At 42.1% G+C, this 21,415-nt stretch overlaps 1 protein-coding gene across 11 annotated transcripts in view; it reads left to right on the plus strand.

Annotated features, from left to right (window-relative positions):
• Nucleotides 1–21,415, plus strand: part of foxp1b (forkhead box P1b) — a 165,749-nt gene that overhangs the window by 75,596 nt on the left and 68,738 nt on the right. For 10 of the 11 annotated variants that reach the window (XM_053316615.1, XM_053316619.1, XM_053316616.1 and 7 more), the window contains one exon: nt 2,733–2,903. In XM_053316615.1, coding sequence (XP_053172590.1) covers nt 2,745–2,903 — 159 coding nt within the window. In that variant the 5' untranslated portion in view covers nt 2,733–2,744. Of the gene's footprint in view, nt 1–1,200; nt 1,797–2,732; nt 2,904–21,415 lie in introns of those variants that run through there. The other variant, XM_053316622.1, reaches the window with a different exon arrangement.

Below are 21,415 nucleotides of genomic sequence, written 5' to 3' on the forward strand. Positions count from 1 at the left end.
AAAAAACGCGGGGGCCAAGTCACGTGGCCCCAGTCTGCCCTGGCCCTGGCTGATGACGAGCGTCCCTGCCTCAGTGCTCGGCAGATTAACACCGTTATCAGCCCAACTCTCTAATAAGGCCTTTTTCCTATCTGCTTGATATTTATGATGGATAATGCCCATTTTCCATTTTCAGTTTTTTTTTTCCTCCAGTTTTTTCGCTCATGATATTGCAGCTTTGAATTATTCTGTGGCGAAATTAATGAGAAAGTAGATTTATGGGTTTCATTTGTTTGTCAATTCGAAAATTAATTGGGTGTTAATTTTAGCCATCCCCTCATCAGTGCCGGTTCCAAGCATGCGCGCATTACTTTGCATTCATTGTAGCCTTTCTCTCCTTTTATTGTGGGTCACTAGTTTTGCATACATTAAAATAGCCCCGCGGCTCATTCTCTTGATTACTTTTGGAGATGCCATGCATTTGGAAATTTACGCCTTTCTGTTATAATTATGAAAATTTTGCATGGAATGACAGTGCATGTATAATAGCCATTACTTCCCCCCCTTCTTTTATGTAGCATTGGAAAAAAAAGAAAAGAAAGCAGGCTGTCTTTTTTTTTCTCTGCATGTGGAAAAATGTCTTTTATTTGAAAAAAAAGTGGGGGTGAATAACGTCAGCACATGGTTTATTTCAAATGGCATTTAATTTTGCTGGAGAATGTGTGTTTCTAATTGGTGTTTCAGGAGGAGAGCTGGTGCTAGAGAGGCCTGTAGATGGAGTTGTGGCTGGCTGCATCCCATCCCACAGTATTCCTCTTGCTCACTCCTTGTTTAGAAAATCCCATTATGGAGGGAGGCTTTGCCAGACTGGAGGGGTGAGCCGGGTCAACATCTGTCTGGAGGGAGGGGGGGTTGGGGATAGGAGGGGGGGCGGCTCCAGCCCCAGCCCAGAAACACAGGGCCTGTAGGCCGGGCCCAAGCTGCTCAGACAGGCCCCTGAGTGTGGGGGCGTTGTGACACACAAGTGAACCGGCACAGGCCACAGTGTCAGATGACTCACTCGGATATGCTTCTTGCAAGGAGGGCTTCTTACAGCAGAGGAGATGTAAACCATAGCGCTCTTTTGGGTCTGATTTGCATTCTGGTTCTGTTTTTAAGCTCCCTATTGCCCCACAACTGCTACTGATGATGCTCAGCTGAAACTTGGGAAAAAAAAATAATCCCATGTCTGGATTATTAAATCACCTATGCCCTGTAAATATTCTTATGTGACAAGTTGTCAACTTCAATTTCCTGTCTGTCAGAGATGTGTCAGTGTGTGTGTGTCCCTGCGGTGTCTGGGTATGTGTCTGCATCTTGTTTAGATCTGCGTCTCCAGAGACTCTGTGCCCATGCAGTTGAGCACATATTAACTCTCATTGGCCCTCCTATTACACGCCTTAAACGCAACACCATAAATCTGCATTTAGTTCCATTTTCACCTTCTTTCATGATGAGGCCCTGTGTTTTAAAGGCATTTATTCTGCTTCATATAAATAATTAATCAGGCAAGTTAATTCGCTTCTGCCTGACTTGGTCAGCTTCATTAACCGTCCTGGAATTGGGAGACTAGACGCGCTGCGCCAGTGAGGCCTGCGACCAACGCACAATAGCTGTAAATCATTCCACTGATTTGAGGAATACAGGCAGAGATATGCACCAGTGTCAGTAGCACTCATCCCCAGAGAGACAGAAGGGTGGGTGGTGTGTGTGTGGGGGGGAAACGACATGTCTGTCTGGCTTTTGTATATCCAAACGCAGAACAGAGGACGTCAAATGTAAGCAAATACTGTAGCTGTGTCTTCATATTTTATACTGATTGCTATTGTCATATTTTTACATAAAGGGAAAAAAAACATGCAATGATACATACTGTCAGTATTTGTATGTTATTCTTTTGAGTTAATTTAAGTTATGAAAGACAACATTTCCCCCCCCCCCCCCAACAACTCAATGGGGTTTATTTATATTCAGACCCGTATTTTGGTGTTAATTGAGCACCCCTGAAGGATTTGACTGTTTTCGCTCGGCCTCAGATTGGATGTTTCTCATGGAGATCCTTTGGCAGGCCTCACACAGTCGCCCTGTTTCCCATTAAAAAGCCATTCAGCCGTGGTTCTTCTGGGAGCCATGCAAGTAAATATATCCATTTCCATAGAAAGTGTTTTGTTTTGGAGGTCCAGTGTTTTCTTGGGCTCCTCTGCTCTCACTCAACTCAGGTTGGGTTCCTCTCTCTCCGATGTGCGCCGGACCCCGACCCCCCCCTCCCCTCCCCACCGCACCATCACGTACACCCCTATATTGGAGAACACAAACAAAAACCTGAGTCCCGTTCCCGGTTTTGTCCGGCCCAGTACGGACATGTCATCTGCAAAGGATCTGCGCCGGAAAAAAAAGACAAAACAAAGGAGTAGTTCATTACTCTGTGGAAAAGCAGTCTGTGAGAGTTTGTGCGTGTGTGTTTGCCTCATTGCATGCGCTACAAGCAAACAAACAAGGACACAAGGAAGCACAAACCAACAGGGAAACCTGCAATAAAAGTGAAATTGTGTGGGAAGGATATGACAGATGTTTATAGTTTGGCCCCAAGTTGAAATGCGACCTCATTGCTGTGTGTTTTAACAGCTGTTTCACCCCGTCTCTCTCTCTCTCTTTCTCTCTCTCTTCTCTGTCCCTGTTTTCTCCCCTTTCTCTCTCTCTGTGTCTTCTCCCAGGTTTTTTAAGTCATGATGCAAGAATCTGGGACGGAGGCGACAAGCAACGGACCAGCCAATCAAAATGGAGGTGCGAGTGTGGAAGGCGGGTCTAGGGAAGGACGACCCAAGAGTGCCACGCCGTCGATGGAGGTGACCGCCGCCGACCTCCTGCATCTCCAGCAGCACCAGGTAGACCCTCCTGCCCCCCCTCATTCCCCTTTCACACCTGTCTTCACCTTTATTAATCCATGTCAACAACAGGCCCAATCTCCCTCTTAGAGTGCCCCCTTAATATTTAATTCCACCTCAAAGTACATCTAGTACATAAACACATTATTATTATTATTTATGTATATTGAGGCACTTTTTGAATATTTAAAGAAGGGGAAGTGCTCTCTCTCTCTCTGTGTGATTGTGTTTGGTTGTGTTTATCGTAGCATGCAGCATCTGCATTTTGGTAAAATATTCATCACGGTGTTCTGACATATTTTAAGTGTGTAGGTGCCACAGGATTTTGTAGACAGTTAAGAAACCGTGACATCCCAACAGGGTGACAGCGTTGTCCCCTGGCTCATTGTAAACACGCCTCGCACTCACAACTAATGCCACACTCCCGCTCCAGTTGACCAATGAGGTAGAGGCAGAGACGCGAGGCCGCTGACGTTCAGCCCGAGCCCCAAAACAATTTTTTCCGCTGTCTTCGACTTGAGGCAAACAGACAAGCTCTTTCTGTTGGTGTCAGTGTTATGTGTGGCACACGACAGCGCGTTTAAGGAAACAACATTGAAAAGATCAGTGTGTCTTCTGCTATCTCGATCTATCCGACGGGATGACTCGGGTTTGTTGTCAGGAGAGCTGTTTGGTGATGATGCGCAGGCCGCGTGCCGCCGTCTCTTGTCACAGCACATCCATCAGCATTTGTACAGGCAGAGCAACAACGCTGCAGCACGGAGCATAGGGGCGGATATAACACTGAAACGTATAGAGACGAGCAATAACGCGGCGTTATCATTTTATCATCTTTCAGCAGAATCATTGTGACATTGTGATGATATGATATTGTGACACTGTGAAAACCTGATTTTAACCAGCAAATTCATTCATATCTCATTTTTGACAACATGAGGTATGAACAATATCTCATTATGATCCAATGCTATTTCTTTATATACCACTTACATAGACATATAACCTCCTCATTAAAATGAGACATATTTTCAAATGATTTACCTCTGTTGTATCATTTGTGTGTATTTGTAGATGTGGGAAAGGAGCAAACATACAAGCCGTGTGATGTCTGTAGATGTCATCAGTGTAGAAGTACATGGTGTGTGCTTTGGAACAAGTTGCAGTACTTTATCTAATTTTTCAGGGTATTAAGTAGGACAGTATTTGGGAAAAAAACATGAAAAAATGTTGGCGTATCATGAAGCAGAAAGGGTGTGTCAGTCAGTGTGCATCCTGCTCCTCAGTCTCAGTGTTAGGCTTTTAGGCCTCTCCAGATTTGCTCTTTATCCCTACTCCCCTAGCTCCAGACCCCAGTCTCAGACCCCACCTCCCACCCATTTTTCCAGCTCAAAATGAGCATGTCGTCAGTGAGAAAATCACAGCCATACTGAATTCATTACTGCAGTAGTCACACAAAACCATGGATAAAATTTCAATAACTGCAGGCCACAGTTGAGTAAACAGTTGCACTGAAACTTAATTCCTGTTGACTTTTCCTTCATTCTTTGCCAGGGGCACATTCTGATTCGCTCTGCAAAGACAACAGGGTTACAACTTTGATGAATGTGAGGCAGGGGAGACGGAGAGAGAGAATGAAAGAGAAAAAGAGAGAGAAAGAGAGAGAAAAAAGTGTCATGGATGTGCACTTGACACCAAGAAGGGATGGAAATAAAGCCTCCCTCGCTAGAATAGAGCCAGTCGTCCAACCATGGGTCCCCCGTTTTCTAGTCATCCAGAAAAAAGTATTACTCTCCAGGATCTGCCCTGGCATTTAAAAGAAGGGGGGAAAAAAAGAGCAAAACCCTCTGTCTTTTCTTTTCCCAAATCAGTGTACTACAGCTCACATTTTCTGCCCTTTGCTTTCCACAATGGTAAATACCCGGCACTTTTCCTGCTTTACGCCTTTTGAACAAATCCAGTGGTTAATTTCTGTGGCCTGCGGTTAGAGTTGAAAAGAGGAAGGCGTATTAATTGTTGTGTGTGATAAATGGCGCATGGCTGGGGACGTAGGACGAGATGTCTCACTCTCAGCTCCTGACACTGGGCTTTGATAGGCTACTTACCAGGGTAGTGTTACTGGGAAGGCAGACAGGCACTCTTTTTTTTTATTTTCCCATTAGACTAACCCGGGATTTTCACTCATGCACCATGAACCATGTTAATTGTCCCCAGGGCATTACGATCTTCGCTCAATTACTTGATAACTTTTTACTTTTGTGGCATTTCACAGTCTTTCTTTTAAGTTTTATTTGCGGTTTGCGCTAATACACGGCTAACTGACACACTGAAGCTTTCTGTTCCTTTTTCTTTTTTCCTTTTTTTTCCTTTGTTCTTCACAAAACATCCAAGATGCTATTACCCTCTTTAGGGGTGTTGCGAGAATCAATCGAAAATCTTTCTCAGACTTAAAGTGCAAATGTCTTGAGAGTCCCCCTGAGTGAGCAGGAACAACAAACCTGGCAGTGGCATATCATTTATTCTTATTAGGGGACATAACTATGAAAGACAGTCCTCATTAATAAAGATGGGGGATGAAATAATTGTAATCTGTTTGATCATCTTGATTCTGACAGGGGAATTCATCTTGTAGACTAGTCAGATTTGGGGGAAGTGGACCATAAGCTTGATTTAAGCATCTCTATTAGTGAGTCAAATACTGTTTGTTAAGAAGTGAGGAGGTGGAGAGAAAAAAAAGAAGAAGAAAAAGAAGCTTCTCTTTCTTTCGAAGATTCTGTGGAAATCAAGCAGACTTGACTTTTTGAGGAAGTAAAGGTGTTGTCTTGTGTTGTAATGGTTAAACGGTCGGGTGTGCTATCATTTCTTTAAGTTTTTTTCTCACAGTGCCTCTCTCTTTTTTCACATGGTTTCAGTTTGTTTGCAGCTGCTCGTGTATAATATATGAGCATCTTTACACTTTTGTTTTTCCATAACACAAACTGTATGGGTTTCTCCCCCGCAACGCCCCCCGCCCCCCCCTTCTAAAATCTGAATATATTTATTGTGTCTGTGCTATTTGTTTGCATTGCAGAAGCTGTGGTTTTAACGCCGTCCTCATGAGGAAGTGAAAATACAATAGGAGATAAAATAAAACAAAAACAATAGTATGAAAGAGTCGTGCTTGTGCAATAACCTGTTTTGTGATTTCTGATTTAAATGTTTTTTTTCTCTTTTGTTGCAACAGGAAGTTGTGTTGTGTCAAGGCCTGCATCTACAGTTGCGGTTGTCAAGTAAACAAGCCCATAACCATGAGGGTGTTAGGGAGTTTGTGTCAGATTTTGGGGCCTGCTGTTTTTCAGGACCTCACATATATTTCCTGTGATGTATGGTCAGTTCCTGTAATGTATTTATAACATCTCACATGTTTTAACTGTGCGAGCAAATTCCTCCGCTTGAAATTTGGTTCAACTGATACAACTGTAGACCATTAAATATTAATATCCTGTCTTTTAGAAGAGCCCTTTAAATCAAGTTAGAGCGATTTCTAAAGTATCAGCTTGTCTCTTCCTCACAGAGATACTGTACAAGTATACCCCCAACAATATCATAAAAGAAGAAATAAAGCTTGGGATGAATAATTGCTTTTCTTTTATTGCACGCATATCCACGCGGCTTGCTTTGTCAAACAAAGCGTTGTTGCATATCTTAAGATAAGCCCGGCCAATTATGAGTTTTTTTTCTTCTTTTTCTTCTTCTTCCTCCCTGCATGGCTGAAGTGTCCATAATGTTGCGTGTATACAGAGAGGAGAGAGTGACACGCATAACAGTGGCCACAGAAAGAGCTGAGCAGGCACAGGTTTCCTGTTTGCATAATGCAAGGCTTACACGGTCCCTTGTGGATGCTTGAGAAGGTGGAAATGCACGTCTTAGCCACTGTCACCGAGCTCTGTCCTGCCAAGCTTCAGGGGGAAGTGCTAGATGATAAGCCTTGCTATCACAGTACACTCAGACAGGTACACACACACATGCAGGCACACACACAGATGCACAGTACACATACAAACACTCTCAGATAGAATAGAGGTCCGCAGGCCAGACCTAGCTGCGTAGGGCCCCGCTGGTTTCTGGCGTCCAGTCGGCATCATGGGCTAATGATCAGACGGACAGAGTTAACAACATCGGTTCAGAGATGAGGCCAGAGAGGCATTCACTGCCTCAGATCTCACAAATCGCATGTACTCTGCTGCAGAGCTGAGGGGTAGAGGGAGAGAGTGGTAATGCCTGGATTGAAATACATACACTGTGATGGCGTTTCACAAGAAGCAGCCTTATCACCGCTCTTTTGATTTAAATATTCCTGCTGGTATCTTCTGTATTTGCTTTACTGCAGAATTCTATATCTGTGCATTGCAGCGCTGAATATTTGACATGTGTGATTAAGGCTTCTTTGCTCTGGGTGCTTTCTGACCAATAGCTGCGTTGCATTAGCCTACTGAATGTGTGCTTCCGTTCTGAGACTCCTCATCTGTGAATCCTTTACACCATACAGCACATGTACATGCAAAAACCACAAGTTTGTATCCACAGAGCGGATCGCTCTCAAAGGATGTGTGTGTCCCCACAGTGATGCTGTATGCATCCTCCTCCATCTCTAGGAGCTCTCAAGTATCTTTATGTATACTGTTCATATTGTCACAGGAGGCCAAGCACAGGCTCCAACTTATTGGAAAATCTGGCGGAGACAGACAGTGTTATGACACTGCATATTGCCCTAAATTGCTTTATTGGTAAAATGATAGTGCTCGTCCAATTTGAATAATTTTATGGAATCCCTCACAGAACAGTTTAATTATGTTATCACACAACTGGCAACATCTGTCTTTATACCACAGCACATGACAGTTTTATTACAGGCTGAATTTCTTTGCTGGTTCTGGCAATTGATGTGTGATCTGATTAATAATCACACAGATGGAGGTGAAAATTGGAACAGTGATGTGCCGCTATGTTGAAAAAAAAAGGGGAAATAATTATGAAAGGGGGATAAAAAAACACAGCTTGTGTCTTTGAAAACATCAGGACTGTTTTTGCTCAGGGTTAAGCTGCTCTCACTCGAATCGTATTCTTTATTTAACACAGTTGCATGCATCCTCTTTTTTTATTTTATTATTATTATCAGAAGAAAAAATCTGTTTAGTCTAGGTGCAACTTTTCAAATCCGTTCGTCACCCAGGTTTTGTTAGTCAGGTTTTTTGGGAGGTAAACCACCCAGCACCTCTCCTTTGTCATATGGATGCCTTCCAAGACAGCCAACCTATGAACTCATCCATTTTGTTGAGTCTACCTCCAGCCGCCGCTCTCCCGACTGGGAAGAGATGAAGCACAGGTTGCATGTGTGCCGAAGCCATAGTTTAAAATAGTTGACTGTTGCTCGGGCCCACTTCCTTTTTTTTTTTTTTTTTTTTTTTTTTACACACCCTGCTTATGTGGGCTGCAGGAGGGGATCCCAGGAGTTGTTTGACATTGTGGTAATCAGAATGGACACACACGGGAACACACACATGCACATTCACGCTCACTCAATCATCTCTCATTGTAGCTCCTGTCTCGTCCCAGCACAAAAGAAGAGAAACAGAAAGTGTGTGTTTCAGAGATGTGATTATTACAGACGTTTTACAGTAACGTGATGGTCGCTGCTGTTGGGAATTTAAATCTTTCTTTATTTACTTACACATAAGATAAAAATGGGTTTGATGGAGCTATTGTCAGTGGTTAAATTTCCGTAAAGATTTAATTTACACACCAAATCAGATATGGACTTTGGTTGATTAGGTCAAGACAAAAAGCTCCTTATTTATCATATACTGGCCCTTTAAACAGCCCCCTCAGTTCAGCCTCTGTCTCTTAAAAGTCAGTTTAAGCTCCTGTCTCTTTAAGGCCCCCACTGTGTTCTCATTGGCCAGCTTTCAAGAAGCTTGCAGTGGCAGAACATACAGTATCAGAGTCGTGTTAAGTTACTGCTGATGAAAACCCAACATTTCCTGCTTCACTATTTCAATGTATATGCTTTATAATGACTAAAGACTTTTAATGTGAAGAATTTACAGGAAGTGAAACATGTCCCTCACACTCCCTGAATTGGCAGAGCTTGGCTAGTGGCGCTAAAAAAATGGTCGAAACAACATGTGGAGTTATTTGGAGCTCTTTGTTTAGTACAAGCAGAAACAGCCACAGTAATAATGATGACATTTGATGAAGCGCTGCACATGACCAGCACACCTCCATCAGGTTAACTACTTATTTTACTTTACCCTGCTGTGTAATGGAAAAACACTTACAATTCCCTGATTGAGTCATGGCTTGGCGTGACAACCCAAAAAACAATGGAAAAAACGCTATAATGTTAGCAGAGTAGAGTCCTATCAACTGGTGCCGTATGCATGGAGCAGATGACCTGACAAAGAAATGCATCACTAGCCGAGGTCAGCTCTGGGTGAAATGTTGAAAACTGAGCATTCAGACCAGCCGGTGTTTTTTGCTCACAGGGATTACTCCTACATACATTTATATCATCATTTGACACATTGGCCTTTTTTAACATTAACATCTGACAATTATCTATTTGGCTAAAAAGGTCCCCTTTAAGGATTTAAAGGTGCAGTGTGTAGTATTTAGTGGCATCTAGCTGAAATGGAATATAATATTCACAAGTATGTTTTAATTAGTGTATAAAAATTGTGTTTTCATTGACTCAGAATGAGCCCTTTATACACAGATGCTGCCATGTTGAACTGCCATGTTTCTACAGTAGCCCAGAATGTACAAACAAAACAGTGGCTCTATAGATAGAGGGCCTCCCACATGTTTCGCGAGTTTAATGGCCACTGTAGGTTCTCCTGTGTGCTTGGAAGGTGGTGGTCTGCAACCTGACCTCTAAATGTTACTAAATCTTACACACTGGCCCTTTACGACCACAACTAAGCAGATAAAATATGAATTCCCGGTTGTTGTTAGTCTAAGAGTTGTTTGTAAAGATCAAAATCAGTACAGAAACGTCAAACTAATAAAAGAAACTCTCTTAAATACTTTCCTCCTTTTTTGGTCGCAAACAAAAACCTACTTTGCATTACAGCCAACATGTAGTTGTGCTTCAGTGCAGCCAGTTCATTGAGTTTGTTTTCTTTGAATTATCTCTGTCTGAACAAACATTTTATCATAGCTCATAAATGTTACTTATTAACTCAAACCTAACATAATTCCTGCACTGCTGCATTCAAACTCTCATGTTGCAGTTTTATGCTCTTCTGACAACATTAGATACAAGTAAACAACTATTTCTGATCATTTAGCCAATCCATAACCAGTTTTCATAAGGGTTCAGAGCACATATTTGCATGGCGTTATCCCAGGACAGCTAAGCCTTAGGCTGTTTGTAAAAAAAAAAAAAAAAAAATCAAGCATATGGGCACAGTGTGAAAAAAACCCGTGCTCACTCACTGCTGAGCCTGTCCACTCACTGAACCATCAATCCAAATGCTCCAACTAAACAAACAAACCTCTTAAAGCTCCAGCATCACACCACTGAGCAGACTCTAGATATAATATATCTGAAATGCATGTGGTGCTTCAGACTACTGACCAACTGCTTTTTAACCGGGTTTTTAGAATAATTGCAGTGGATATAACACATTCACCTGATTTCCTGTCTTAACCTGGTTTAATGTGTGTGTCTTTGTGTGTGTGTGTGTGTGTGTGTGTGTGTGTGTGTGTGTGTGTGTGTGTGTGTAATAGTACATCCTCTGTTCTATAAAGCTTCATATAGCGTATATCCCTCTAGAGAACGTGTGCACGAAGAAGCCTCTCAAGGACGTGCGTACAAATGCCTCCCATGTGAATGATGCGAATGTATGCTGGTATCATTAGGAAGAGTGAAGTGGCTCTCATTGTGTGGCGCCCGGATGGTCTTTGATGACCACGGTTTATGCTGAAGTGGGCAACTCTAAACTTTGAGCAGGTGTCTCAAGCAGCTGGCTGGAGGCAGACAGAGGGAAACATGTCTGCGTCAGTTCAGTATTAAATAGCTCAGAGAGAGGCCTCGACTAGCCGGAGGACTAATGCATCCTCAATGTTTTATTTAAAGTAGTGCCAACAACTGTGCTCCTGAACGCTCCACATCAAAACTCCACGCACAAATCCTCACTTATGCACACACAGTCACACAGAGAGTAATTTTGCGCTGTTTAGCTGAACAACTTGTGTGTTTAGCGTTGTAAATAAGTAACCGTTTTAACAGGGCCTCGGGAGACAGTTGTTGGGAAAGTACACGCTCAGACATGACTGGCTTTAATAGCCATTGTCAAAACACTGTTTCAACAAAACCCTTTCTTCACCCCATTGGAATGTTTACATTGAGTTGAATAATAATGCCATTTTAGGAAAGAAGCTATTCTTTAAAGGATAGCCAATTTGACCCAATTTATTAGGGGTAGACTTAAGGATGCACAATTCCTCTTGGGAAAACATTCAAGCGCAGGGCCTATTCATTTTTAATGAGAGCACTACTTTAAAAACTTCATAGAATTAATATGTATCAGTGAAGTCTTTCCTGTGCAGAAAACTTCAGGGTAATTAATATTCATAGGCTGTGCTTGTTAACACCCCCAATGCTAGTGCAATGTAGATCCAATTAACATAGAATGGACCCTAAGGATTTGGGCAGATAAGGGTTAAATGAGCTATTGAAATTGAAACCGGGACCGTCTCCTCTTAAAACACTTATTTGTTTCAATAAGCCCTCATCCTGGTTGCAGATTAAGGCATCTTTTGGGTGCACATGTGAGGAGCGACAAAGGTAGAAATGCCTGACTCTGTTGATGTGTGTGTGATGTGTATGCGCATGTGTGTGTGTGTGTGTGTGTGTGTGTGTGTGTGTGTGTTTGGGTAAAGGTGTGTGCATGTGCATTCATGACACATGGAAGCATGTGCACTTGCTTGTATACATGTATGCATAGAGGGCGTCACCTACACAGCCAGGCTAATGTGAAAACCCTGTAGCGAGGCTGGCTTTTATATCTTATTCATTATGTCTTGGCACAATGTGGGTAATAGACATCAGTGTTCATCCTCAGCATCAGCTTGCAAGCTCAGGCAGGCTGGGTGACAGAAGGGGGAAGAGAGTGCTGTGGTTCTGAGGGGAGCCAGGTGATGGTAGCAAAATGCCTGTTTGCCACAGCCTGCAGATATTGGTCCTTAGAGCAACCTGAGACACGTCTGACCGCTCTGTCTCAATTCAGAAATGACTTAAATTGAAAGACTAGATTTAAACAGGTGATCTGAATGATAGGGTGAAACAGGGATGAGAGGGGGAGGGCTTGAAAAGACAAGAGAGCAGAGAGATTTGTTTTTTACCGACCGATCTTAGTCCTGCTGTATTTTCATTTATGTTATTGTGATTAATGTGGTTATTGTGATTAAAACCATGTCAGGCAAAATGAAAAGCAGTATTAACACCAGTGTGTTTATTTAGAAGAAAAGAAACAAACAATAATCCGCCTGGAACAAATGAAACTGAGCTTTAAGATTTGTAGTGTAACTTTAAATAAACTGACAGAGGGACCTACAGCAATTCTCGACTTGGGTGGTCAATGAAGTATTATTTCCTGCTGTCAAAAGCAATGATATTCACTTAAAACATCAAGATACAGTGTGAAACTACATATTTAACTCTATGATTCTGTACATTTTTGCTATATTGAGCTGGAAATGAGCCATATATGTAAAATACATCATGGGCTTTGACAGATTGTTTGTTTGGCTTCCCTTAGCCCATCTGAACTGTACTGTAAAGCAACCAATGAGATATGCACCTTTTGTAGAGATGTCATTGGCAACACTACAAAATAATTTACTACTGACTTAAACTGAGTGCAACAGTGTTAAAATAGTGTTAGCATTTCAGCTATGTGTAAAACAAACACAAGTGTACAGTGTAGGTCCCTTTTTCCTATTACACAGAAAGAAAAAAAGGACAGCTCTGTTTTTGGCACACGAGGTGGAATATGATAAATGACCGATGACGACGATCAAATGAGCCTTCATTGAAGTAAATATGCACGGACAGCTACACCATGTATAGGTCTCTTTGAGTAAATTTGATTGTTTGACATGTATTCACCCATCAAAGTATGTATCAGTGATTAATAACAACCACCCCCACCCCCCCACCCCCCACGTTCAGCAGTGACATGGCCTCTATTTGAGAGAAAAATAGCACAGGTCGGTATTCACTGGTGAATAGCTGTATACCATTTAGAGAATGATATGCCATGATGGGATGTCTCGTCATAAATAATAGTGATGGTACCTCCCGCATCCTGTGAATGACATGTGCCATAAATACTTAGCCAGGCCAGAGACAATGGGTCATATAAATCCTCCTGCAACCTTTTTTTTTTCTCTCTCCTCTGTACAAAGATATATATATTATTTAAATGGACAATAAAAACAAATGTTTTTCCCCTCCTCAGCTGGCGGCAGAGAGACCTCCGGAGCAGGACAATGTGTGCCGCTCCCTCGCTGTGGTCTCTGATGCGCTGTTGTTATTTGCTTGTTTACAATCTTTGACATGATGTAATGGGATGGCTGTGAAAGTACTAGCCGGCAAATGGCACAGAAAATAAGACAGTCCTTTATGTCTACCCCCTCCTCTCTTCTCCTTTCCCCCCCCCCCTTTTTCTTGTGTTTTTTTCACCGTGCAAATGGGGGAATATGTTCTGCATTTGACTGAAGGAACATGAGCCTTGAATATAAGTAACTGTTTTTTGCATTAGGTACTCCCTGGAGGTAGGGGGGAAAATATCATGTCCCTGCGTGAAATGTGAATGTGAAATCTAGCAGAAAGAAATATTTATGACCATTTTCTGCTTGATTAGAGCTGGATGACATGCCTTAGGAGACAGTGAGTGGACAAAAGGCAGCAGTGCTGCTTCTGGGCAGATGTTAAAGAAAGAGTTGTTTAAGGAGGAGGGCATTCGGGCCGGGGGTTGTGCGTATGTATGTGGGTGGGATGAGGTTGGTTGGCGGAGGGGGGAGTTGTGGGGGGAGTGGGTTTGAAGCATGGAAAGGGGAAATTGAGTAAGTCCAACAAGAGTGTACTGGGAGGCTGATGGAGAGCACACAAGATCCATCACAGACACACAAAATACGAGTAATGTCTCTCAGATGGCAGCGTCTAAATTTAATGTAATATACTTTGATAGAGTGGGAAACAAAACCAAACACAAGCTCCACTTGGACAGCGCGGCAGCAACACGTGTTCCGATGTGTTAGTTATACATTTCACTTCTGGCAACAATTTATCAAGCGGGTTTAGGTGGACTGGGATTTAGTCCAAGACGTGGTCAACTGTTTGATATTACTGCAGTATTAGTCAGCTATTTGACTTTGATTTCACTGCTACTGTCCAGTGTCAAAAAACAGACTGCCTACATACTTCATAATAATCAGTAGTGAGTTATCAGTGCTATCAGTATCAAGTGCTAACAGTGCACGCTCAGTGTATATTCATGTAGTGCTTGCAGATGGCCTGTCTGTGCTCTATAACAATGTAGGTGAAACTTTTGCTTGAATTGAGTTATAAATGTTATGACACCCAATTGTATAAATGATTTGCATGTCTATTATCCTAAATGAATTTGGCCACAGTAAGCTTCCTAATGCTACCGTGTAACACATGTTGCACTATTATATATATATAGATGTTTAGGAAGATAATCTATGTTAGTTTTTGCAAGTGTTCCTCACACATGTGAAGAGTACAGCTTCAGTTATACATTTGTCTCATTAGTAAATGATAACTTTTAACTAGTAACAGCCACCCACTAAAGGACATGCTGGATGATTTAGCTTTAAGGCAACCCTCGTCACCCTCCTCTCCCCAAATGCTAACTATCATATCAGTGGCAGTGCTTTTAGGAATAGTTGCAAATTGTTCAACTTTGTAAATATTTCAAAGGTACTGAAGCTCAAAATCAATCTTTCACAACAGTATTTAAGCAGCGCTGAAATTTCGGTTAACCATTATTCAACATAAAACCTGATTATGTATTTCAAAAACTAAAATTGCCACTCAGAAACTTGATAGCGTGTGAATAAATCCCTCTGTCAACTGGAAGTTAATGCGGTTTTGTCTGAACATTAGCATATTTTATACTCGCTACGTTATATTAGCATAGACTGCATATAGAGTAATGGCAGGGGCCAAAACAAGGATTATTGAAAACCTACAGGGCCTACGCATGGATAATTTAGTTGTGTGGACGTATAACTGTATAAGACACCCAGTGTAAGCAATTTTGTATGTGTTGTCAGTAGTTGTGCATCCTACTATGTCACTATATGTAATTCAAGTGTGTTAGCGTGGTAATATGCCCTCTAGCAGCATATATGCTGAAGGCCAAGAGATAGAAACACTTCTCCACTGCCTGCACTTATTTCACACAACGTCCTATTACCGGTTGGCGTCATATTTTTTGGTAATTAGTCACATATATTCCTATGTCACGCCGGAGAGAAACATTTCTGTTATCATCAGTGTTTGCAACAGGCTTATCAGTGTTTTGATGCATCAGGACAAGTGCCAACATATGAATAATCAGTTAATTACTGTATTGATGCAATTGTCTTCCTTGCACAAGCAACCCGTCTCTGGCAACAGATTGATTGTGTTTAGATGGAGCCGGTGACAGGGGAGAAGCCACAGCTCTTAGAGCCATTTCCAATGGATCAGAGAAGTACAAAATTGAGAGTATGATTAATTTTTCAATTTCTCTCTGCGGATATCTAATAATTGTGCCCATAGATAGCCAAGGGCTCTTATTAAACATTAACATGCAAAAGAAAAGTTAGAATCAGAAAGATGGTATTTTGGATTGAATAATGTAAAATATCTGTAGGGCAACAGGGAAAGAAGCAAACTAGTCCAGGTTTATTCTTCAAATGTTTTCCACCACTGCAATGCCTACTGCTAATTACTGAGCTCTTATCTGCACACTCAACACTATATTTACTTTTCCTCATTGCTAAATGCAAATTTCTCTAACCTTTTAATAACATGTACATGTCAGTAATTTTTAGAAGGAATCATTAGAAATGTCAGTCGGACTCTGCCAGGATTGTGTTTTTAATTGGTATGTAACTCTACCGGACAGACAAGTTTTTATTTTTTAATTCAAGTTTTTGATAATTAATGTGAGAGCGTCTCCAGCATATAAATGCTTGCCTCTTTGATCTGGTAAAGGGAGTGTTGCGAGGCGCACGGTTCTTATTAAAATACACCAGCTTGTTATCGCCTCGCTTTCCAGTAGAGAGACACTTCTCCTTTAAGAAAGCCGAGCCTTAAAGGAGGTCCCACCTTCAGGTCTGTCTCCTTTTCTCTCTCTCTCTCTCTTTCTGTGCCCCCACCACACCACACCACACCCCACCCCACCTTCCCTCTCTCCCTCCTCTCTTGTGCTGTCTCCATCACTTTGCTCACTTCCACATAATATCATCTTCATCTCAGATAGCTGTGGCACAGGGGAACTGCATTTGTTGATCAGATTTGGCTTGGCTGACGCCTCCTCCCCCAGAAGTATAGGGATGTGCGTGTAATGCCTGCCTGAGCCCAGCCATCGCCGGGCTGATTGAGTGATCCTGCCTGTCACAGGACAAGATAACCACATCAGTAAATACTCTCCACTCCTCAGCCCCTCACTACCCTCCACCGCTACCTGGGGCAGCGCCGCTACTCCACCACACATCCTGTGAATTCATTGCACGCTCTCTTTTTTTTGTGTGTGTGTGTCATGAATGTCCAAGTGCCCAAACTGAGACACATCCATCCCTCTATCAGTCCATTTTTCAATCGGATACAAACAAAAGCACATTCCACATTTAATACATAGACATATTGTACCAGCTCTCTGCTTCTCCAGAGGGAATTCAGACTCGAGTTACAGTTAGCTTTTCCTCTCAATTTGATGAGGTCTCTTGCCGGTATCGCGCAGCCAGACTCCGGTTTCACAGTGTGATCTTTTTGATATTTTCCCTAACTTCAAAAAAAAAAACATCAAAAAAAAAAACAGTACCGGCATCGAAGACGGATTGAATTAGCGATTTTGTGGTGTATTTATCTCGATCTGAGAGTAATTTGGTCGCTCTCTGTCTTAGCACTCGAGCTCAATGAAAACAATAAATGGTGTCCTTATCTTCAGGAGTGAAATCAAGATAGGCGCAAGGAGGCTGTGAGTTATTTGTGGTTGATTTGGAGGGAAAGGAGGGACAGGAAATGGACACCCTTCTCACATTACTCTCACCATACAGCGGGAGTGAGAGAGAGAGAGAAAGAGGGAGAGAGAGACAGAGGGAAAGGTTTTTTAATCAGTAGAAAGCAGTGCTTCTAATGTAAAAGTGTCAAAGATGTGCCTTAGCCTTGCAGTGAGTGAAATCTGGTCAAGTCCTGTGTTAAATTGAAAACCGGGCCACTGGGATTTGGAGGTGAGGGGGACAGGGGGACTCAGTGGTAGCAGCATCTTGGTCAATTATCACAGTCTCATGTGCTTTGCTCCACTCTTGAGGCTCTTCTCCATCTGGCGTTGCTCTACACCAACGGTTCTCAAAGTGGGGTCCAGGGACCCCCAGGGGTCGTTGAAGTGGTTCCAGGGGGTCCCTGGCAAAAAAGAGGAATAATTTACTTCTACTATAATTCCATCTTTAAGTAGCACTAAGTCAGACTATATAAATATTTAGGTCATGGGTTTTATACACTTTGTGTAATAAAACATCTTAAACCGAAAATCTTACCAGATGGGGGTCCGTGGTCTAATTTGTGTGAGTTTATGGGTCCTTGACGTGAAAGGTTTAAGAACCGCAGCGCTACAGGACCAGGAACATAAGGAAATATAACAAAACCAATGTGAGGAAAATGGTTCTGAAATAGTTCCTTTTTTACCATTGAAGCTAAGTGATGATTCTTCCTTAAATTGAGCATTTTGGCCTGGCCCATATTTGCTTTGGATCACCACTGCAGGTAATTCCAAGTCTTTACTGGCTGTATAACTCATGAATGAAAAAAAAAAACTGCCATGTGCGCCTCTGTACCTCACCAATGCCCTGCCTGTAGGAGCATCAAGCTTTTAAACACACGCCACAGCTGCATGTCCTGGCATATCCCAGCAGCCTCTCTGGCTGGAGAGAAAAGGATCACTTCCTGGCAGGTGCGATGTGGGGAGCCACAGCTCTTGCCTTTTTTCGCTGACTCGCCACCGAATGAAAAAAAAAAAAAAAAGTAAACCAGAAGAGGGGGGAAAAAAAATTAAAGTTACCCACCACTCTATTTATGTGTATGTGTGCATGTGTGCAGTCTATTTTAACCACCTGAGCTGGAGCCAGGAAGCCAGCGCTCGCCCCATATTTTAACCAGATGTTGAGGAGGGGAAAAAGAAAAGCCTCACAAGAGTCTCGCAATCAAAATAATTATCTTTATGGGTGGATGTTTACAAAGTGTTAATTTGATATTCTGCAGGCGGACTAACTGAGTCTGCTTTTATGTGTTAAACATGATAAATGCTTCTGTCTATTAAAAGACCCACACCTTTTTCGCTTTACACAGGAGCGATTCAGTTTATAAATGTCTTTACAGCTTTCTTCAAAAGAGGAGAAAGAACATCTACAGTCAGCTATGATCCTCCCGCTTTCTATCTCGACCCCCCCATCTACCACTATGAATCATAGCAGACAGGACAGACAGGAGTGGATGCAGACTCTTTGATAGACAGTCAAAGAAACACCAGCAGTGATTTGTAGCCACAGGGCAACAGTTCTGCTGTAACCTATCCTCTTTGCCAAGCACTCGTATCAGATGGAGGCATAGGTACGCTTAGTTGAGCATATTTTCATCATAATTCATATTCCATCAGATCAAAAAGCGATTTGTAATTCGATTCTGTAATTTTTTTTTTTTTTTTAATCTTTTTATTTTTTATTTATAACCTGATTGGCCAAGTACAAATTGAAATTTACAGTATGTAGGCTGACATCTAATAGAATTCCCTCATTTGGCTTCAGGGAGAGTTTGTTTTTGGAGCACATTAGCGTCGGCGCATCGTAGTTTTTTACGGACATTTTCTCTCAGGAATCGATGTTTAATTTGAATAATCGCACACAAAAAAAAAAGAAGAAGTGTGTTAGTTTGGTTCGCGGGGACATCGGTGTCCCACATGAATAAAGGAGTAAATGAGGGGAAGAAAAACAGGTAATTATGCTGAACCAGTAAATGAAAGACCCACTGACCCCCAGTCCTAATTGATTTTGTAGAGGCGAAATCGTTTTTCATCATCCATTCTGATGTGTTTTTTTTTTTTTTTTTTGTCTTTTAGCTTGTGTATGATGTGATTAATTGGTCGTGTGAATAAAGATTCAAATACTAGAAGCTTGCCTTAAACAGGGAGGGAGAAAAATCTGTGTCTCTTCCATTTACCAGCAAGGCAATTATACTTGGCAGCTTGTACTTTTGTGGAATGATGTCATATCCTGGAAGAGGAGCAAAGACTTCACCTCCCACCAGAGTCGTTATGGCTGCAAAGTTATTTTGCTTTATTTACTGTTTAAAAATCACACATCCATAACATTAACATACTGTTGGCTGTTTGGTGGAATGGTTTTTAGGCTTGTAAATACACAAATTATGCAAATTGAGGGGGAAAAAAAAGAAGTCCGCAACAGCTGTGTGTATATTTCAGAAATAGCGCCGATTTGAGAGCGCCCACCCCCCCTGCCCCCACCCCCAGGGTCAGGCCGTCAACCTTACGAAGCGGTGCAAAATATGTGGCGGTCAGCGAGTCTATGCCAAGTTACAGCGCGACGATATGTGTGCGAGCGCATAGTCTGGGTGATGACATGTGCTACTTTGCATGTAAATTCTTTAGTGATTCACCTCCAAGTGAACCCACTGAGAGCGATTCTGGTGCTGGCTTAAAGACAGAGGTGTGTTTTTATGACTAGGTGAGGCACGTCCTCTCCCAAGGCCCTCAAGCACTGTATCCCTCTACCCTCCCCTTTAATCACTGTATCAACTGCTCTCATAAACTCCATGAGCTGTGTATTAGTGTGTGCGTGCGTGTTTGTGTGTTTGAAATGGTGTGTGTACGCGTCCGTGAGCATGTGCCCTTCCTTGTTTCCCCATTTTTAAACTTAATCAGCAAAAATAAAAGCCGTTGTAAGCTAGCTCATATTAAAGAGGTGATTATTGGTAATAAATACTTTTTATACATACTTATTACAGAGGCAGTTTTCTTCTTGCGCTTAATGAGAGTAATTTGATTTGGTTGAGAGATTACAGTTTCCTAGAATTAATGCGGCAATCCCCATTCCAAGATAGAGTGAGATCTAAGATTCTTCACAGGTCGTGTGCTGCTAGATGCACCCCTCTCACATAGCAGCTAATGGAGTTGAACAGCAGTCTGTCATCCCCCTCCCGCCCACTACCCCAGCAGCTCTATAGCCCACATGCCCTTGGTTCCTGCAGTGCTTGTTGTTTAGGCTACTTCTGCCACCTGCGTTTTACTTTGGGTTTAACTCTTATTCACTAAGCGGCTCTGTGTGGAAAAAAAAACAGAGGGGGAGGATGATGATTTATTGTATATATGCAGTGTTCAGTCATCAATGAAAATTCAACATCTGGACAAGTTATTCACCTAATTGCGCTAATTCAACTGGTGCTTGAATCACATTAGAATTTGTTTGTTTTTTGAATTTTTTAACCGTACTTTCTCTCCCGTCCATTCCCCTCAGTTGGCCGTTGTTTGATATTTCCATCACATGTTTATGTAAGCCCTTCGAGCTTAGTGCGTAACTTAATTTGAGTTGTGATCATCTTCTCCTGCGACATTTATTGAAGCCTGCAGCCTGCAGGTCTCAGCTGCCTAAAGCTGAAGGTGGCTCAGGCAGATTGAGGGCAGCCAATTCTGTCACATTGCACTCCGCATGTTAATTAAGCTTGAGGTGGTTTGGGGGGGAGAGTGCTTACACTTAAAGGACATTTTTTTCATGACTTGTTAGTCCATAAACACTCTAGATATTTAAAAAAAGCCTCAAATGAAAGAGGGTTTGCAAATCAGGATTGTAGACTGTGAATGTGTTTAGCCAATGTAACCTCAAGTTTCAGACAGGCTGTGTACTTCTGATGCCTGTACAAAAACAGCTGGAGACCAGTTGTAGCCTTTTAAAGGTACAGGAAACTCAAAAAAAAGGGTGTTAACGGTGTTAGCTGCCTTGCCATCAGTTTCTAGCTCTTCCTTAAACTTTATGACATTCATTTCCTGGTTGAAATGCTCAGTTCTTAACCGCTGTCAATATTTCATAGAGAAGCATGGAGTACTGCTCTCCACTGAGCTACAACATTAGCCCATGATATTCAGGTTCATTAATCAGCTAGTTTATTTAAGAGAAACATGACTAGCCAAGGGTTTAACGCTGAACATGGCAGTTCCATTGTTGCT

Source organism: Scomber japonicus, chromosome 3 (assembly GCF_027409825.1).
Source record: "Scomber japonicus isolate fScoJap1 chromosome 3, fScoJap1.pri, whole genome shotgun sequence".
Taxonomy (NCBI): Eukaryota; Metazoa; Chordata; class Actinopteri; order Scombriformes; family Scombridae; genus Scomber; species Scomber japonicus.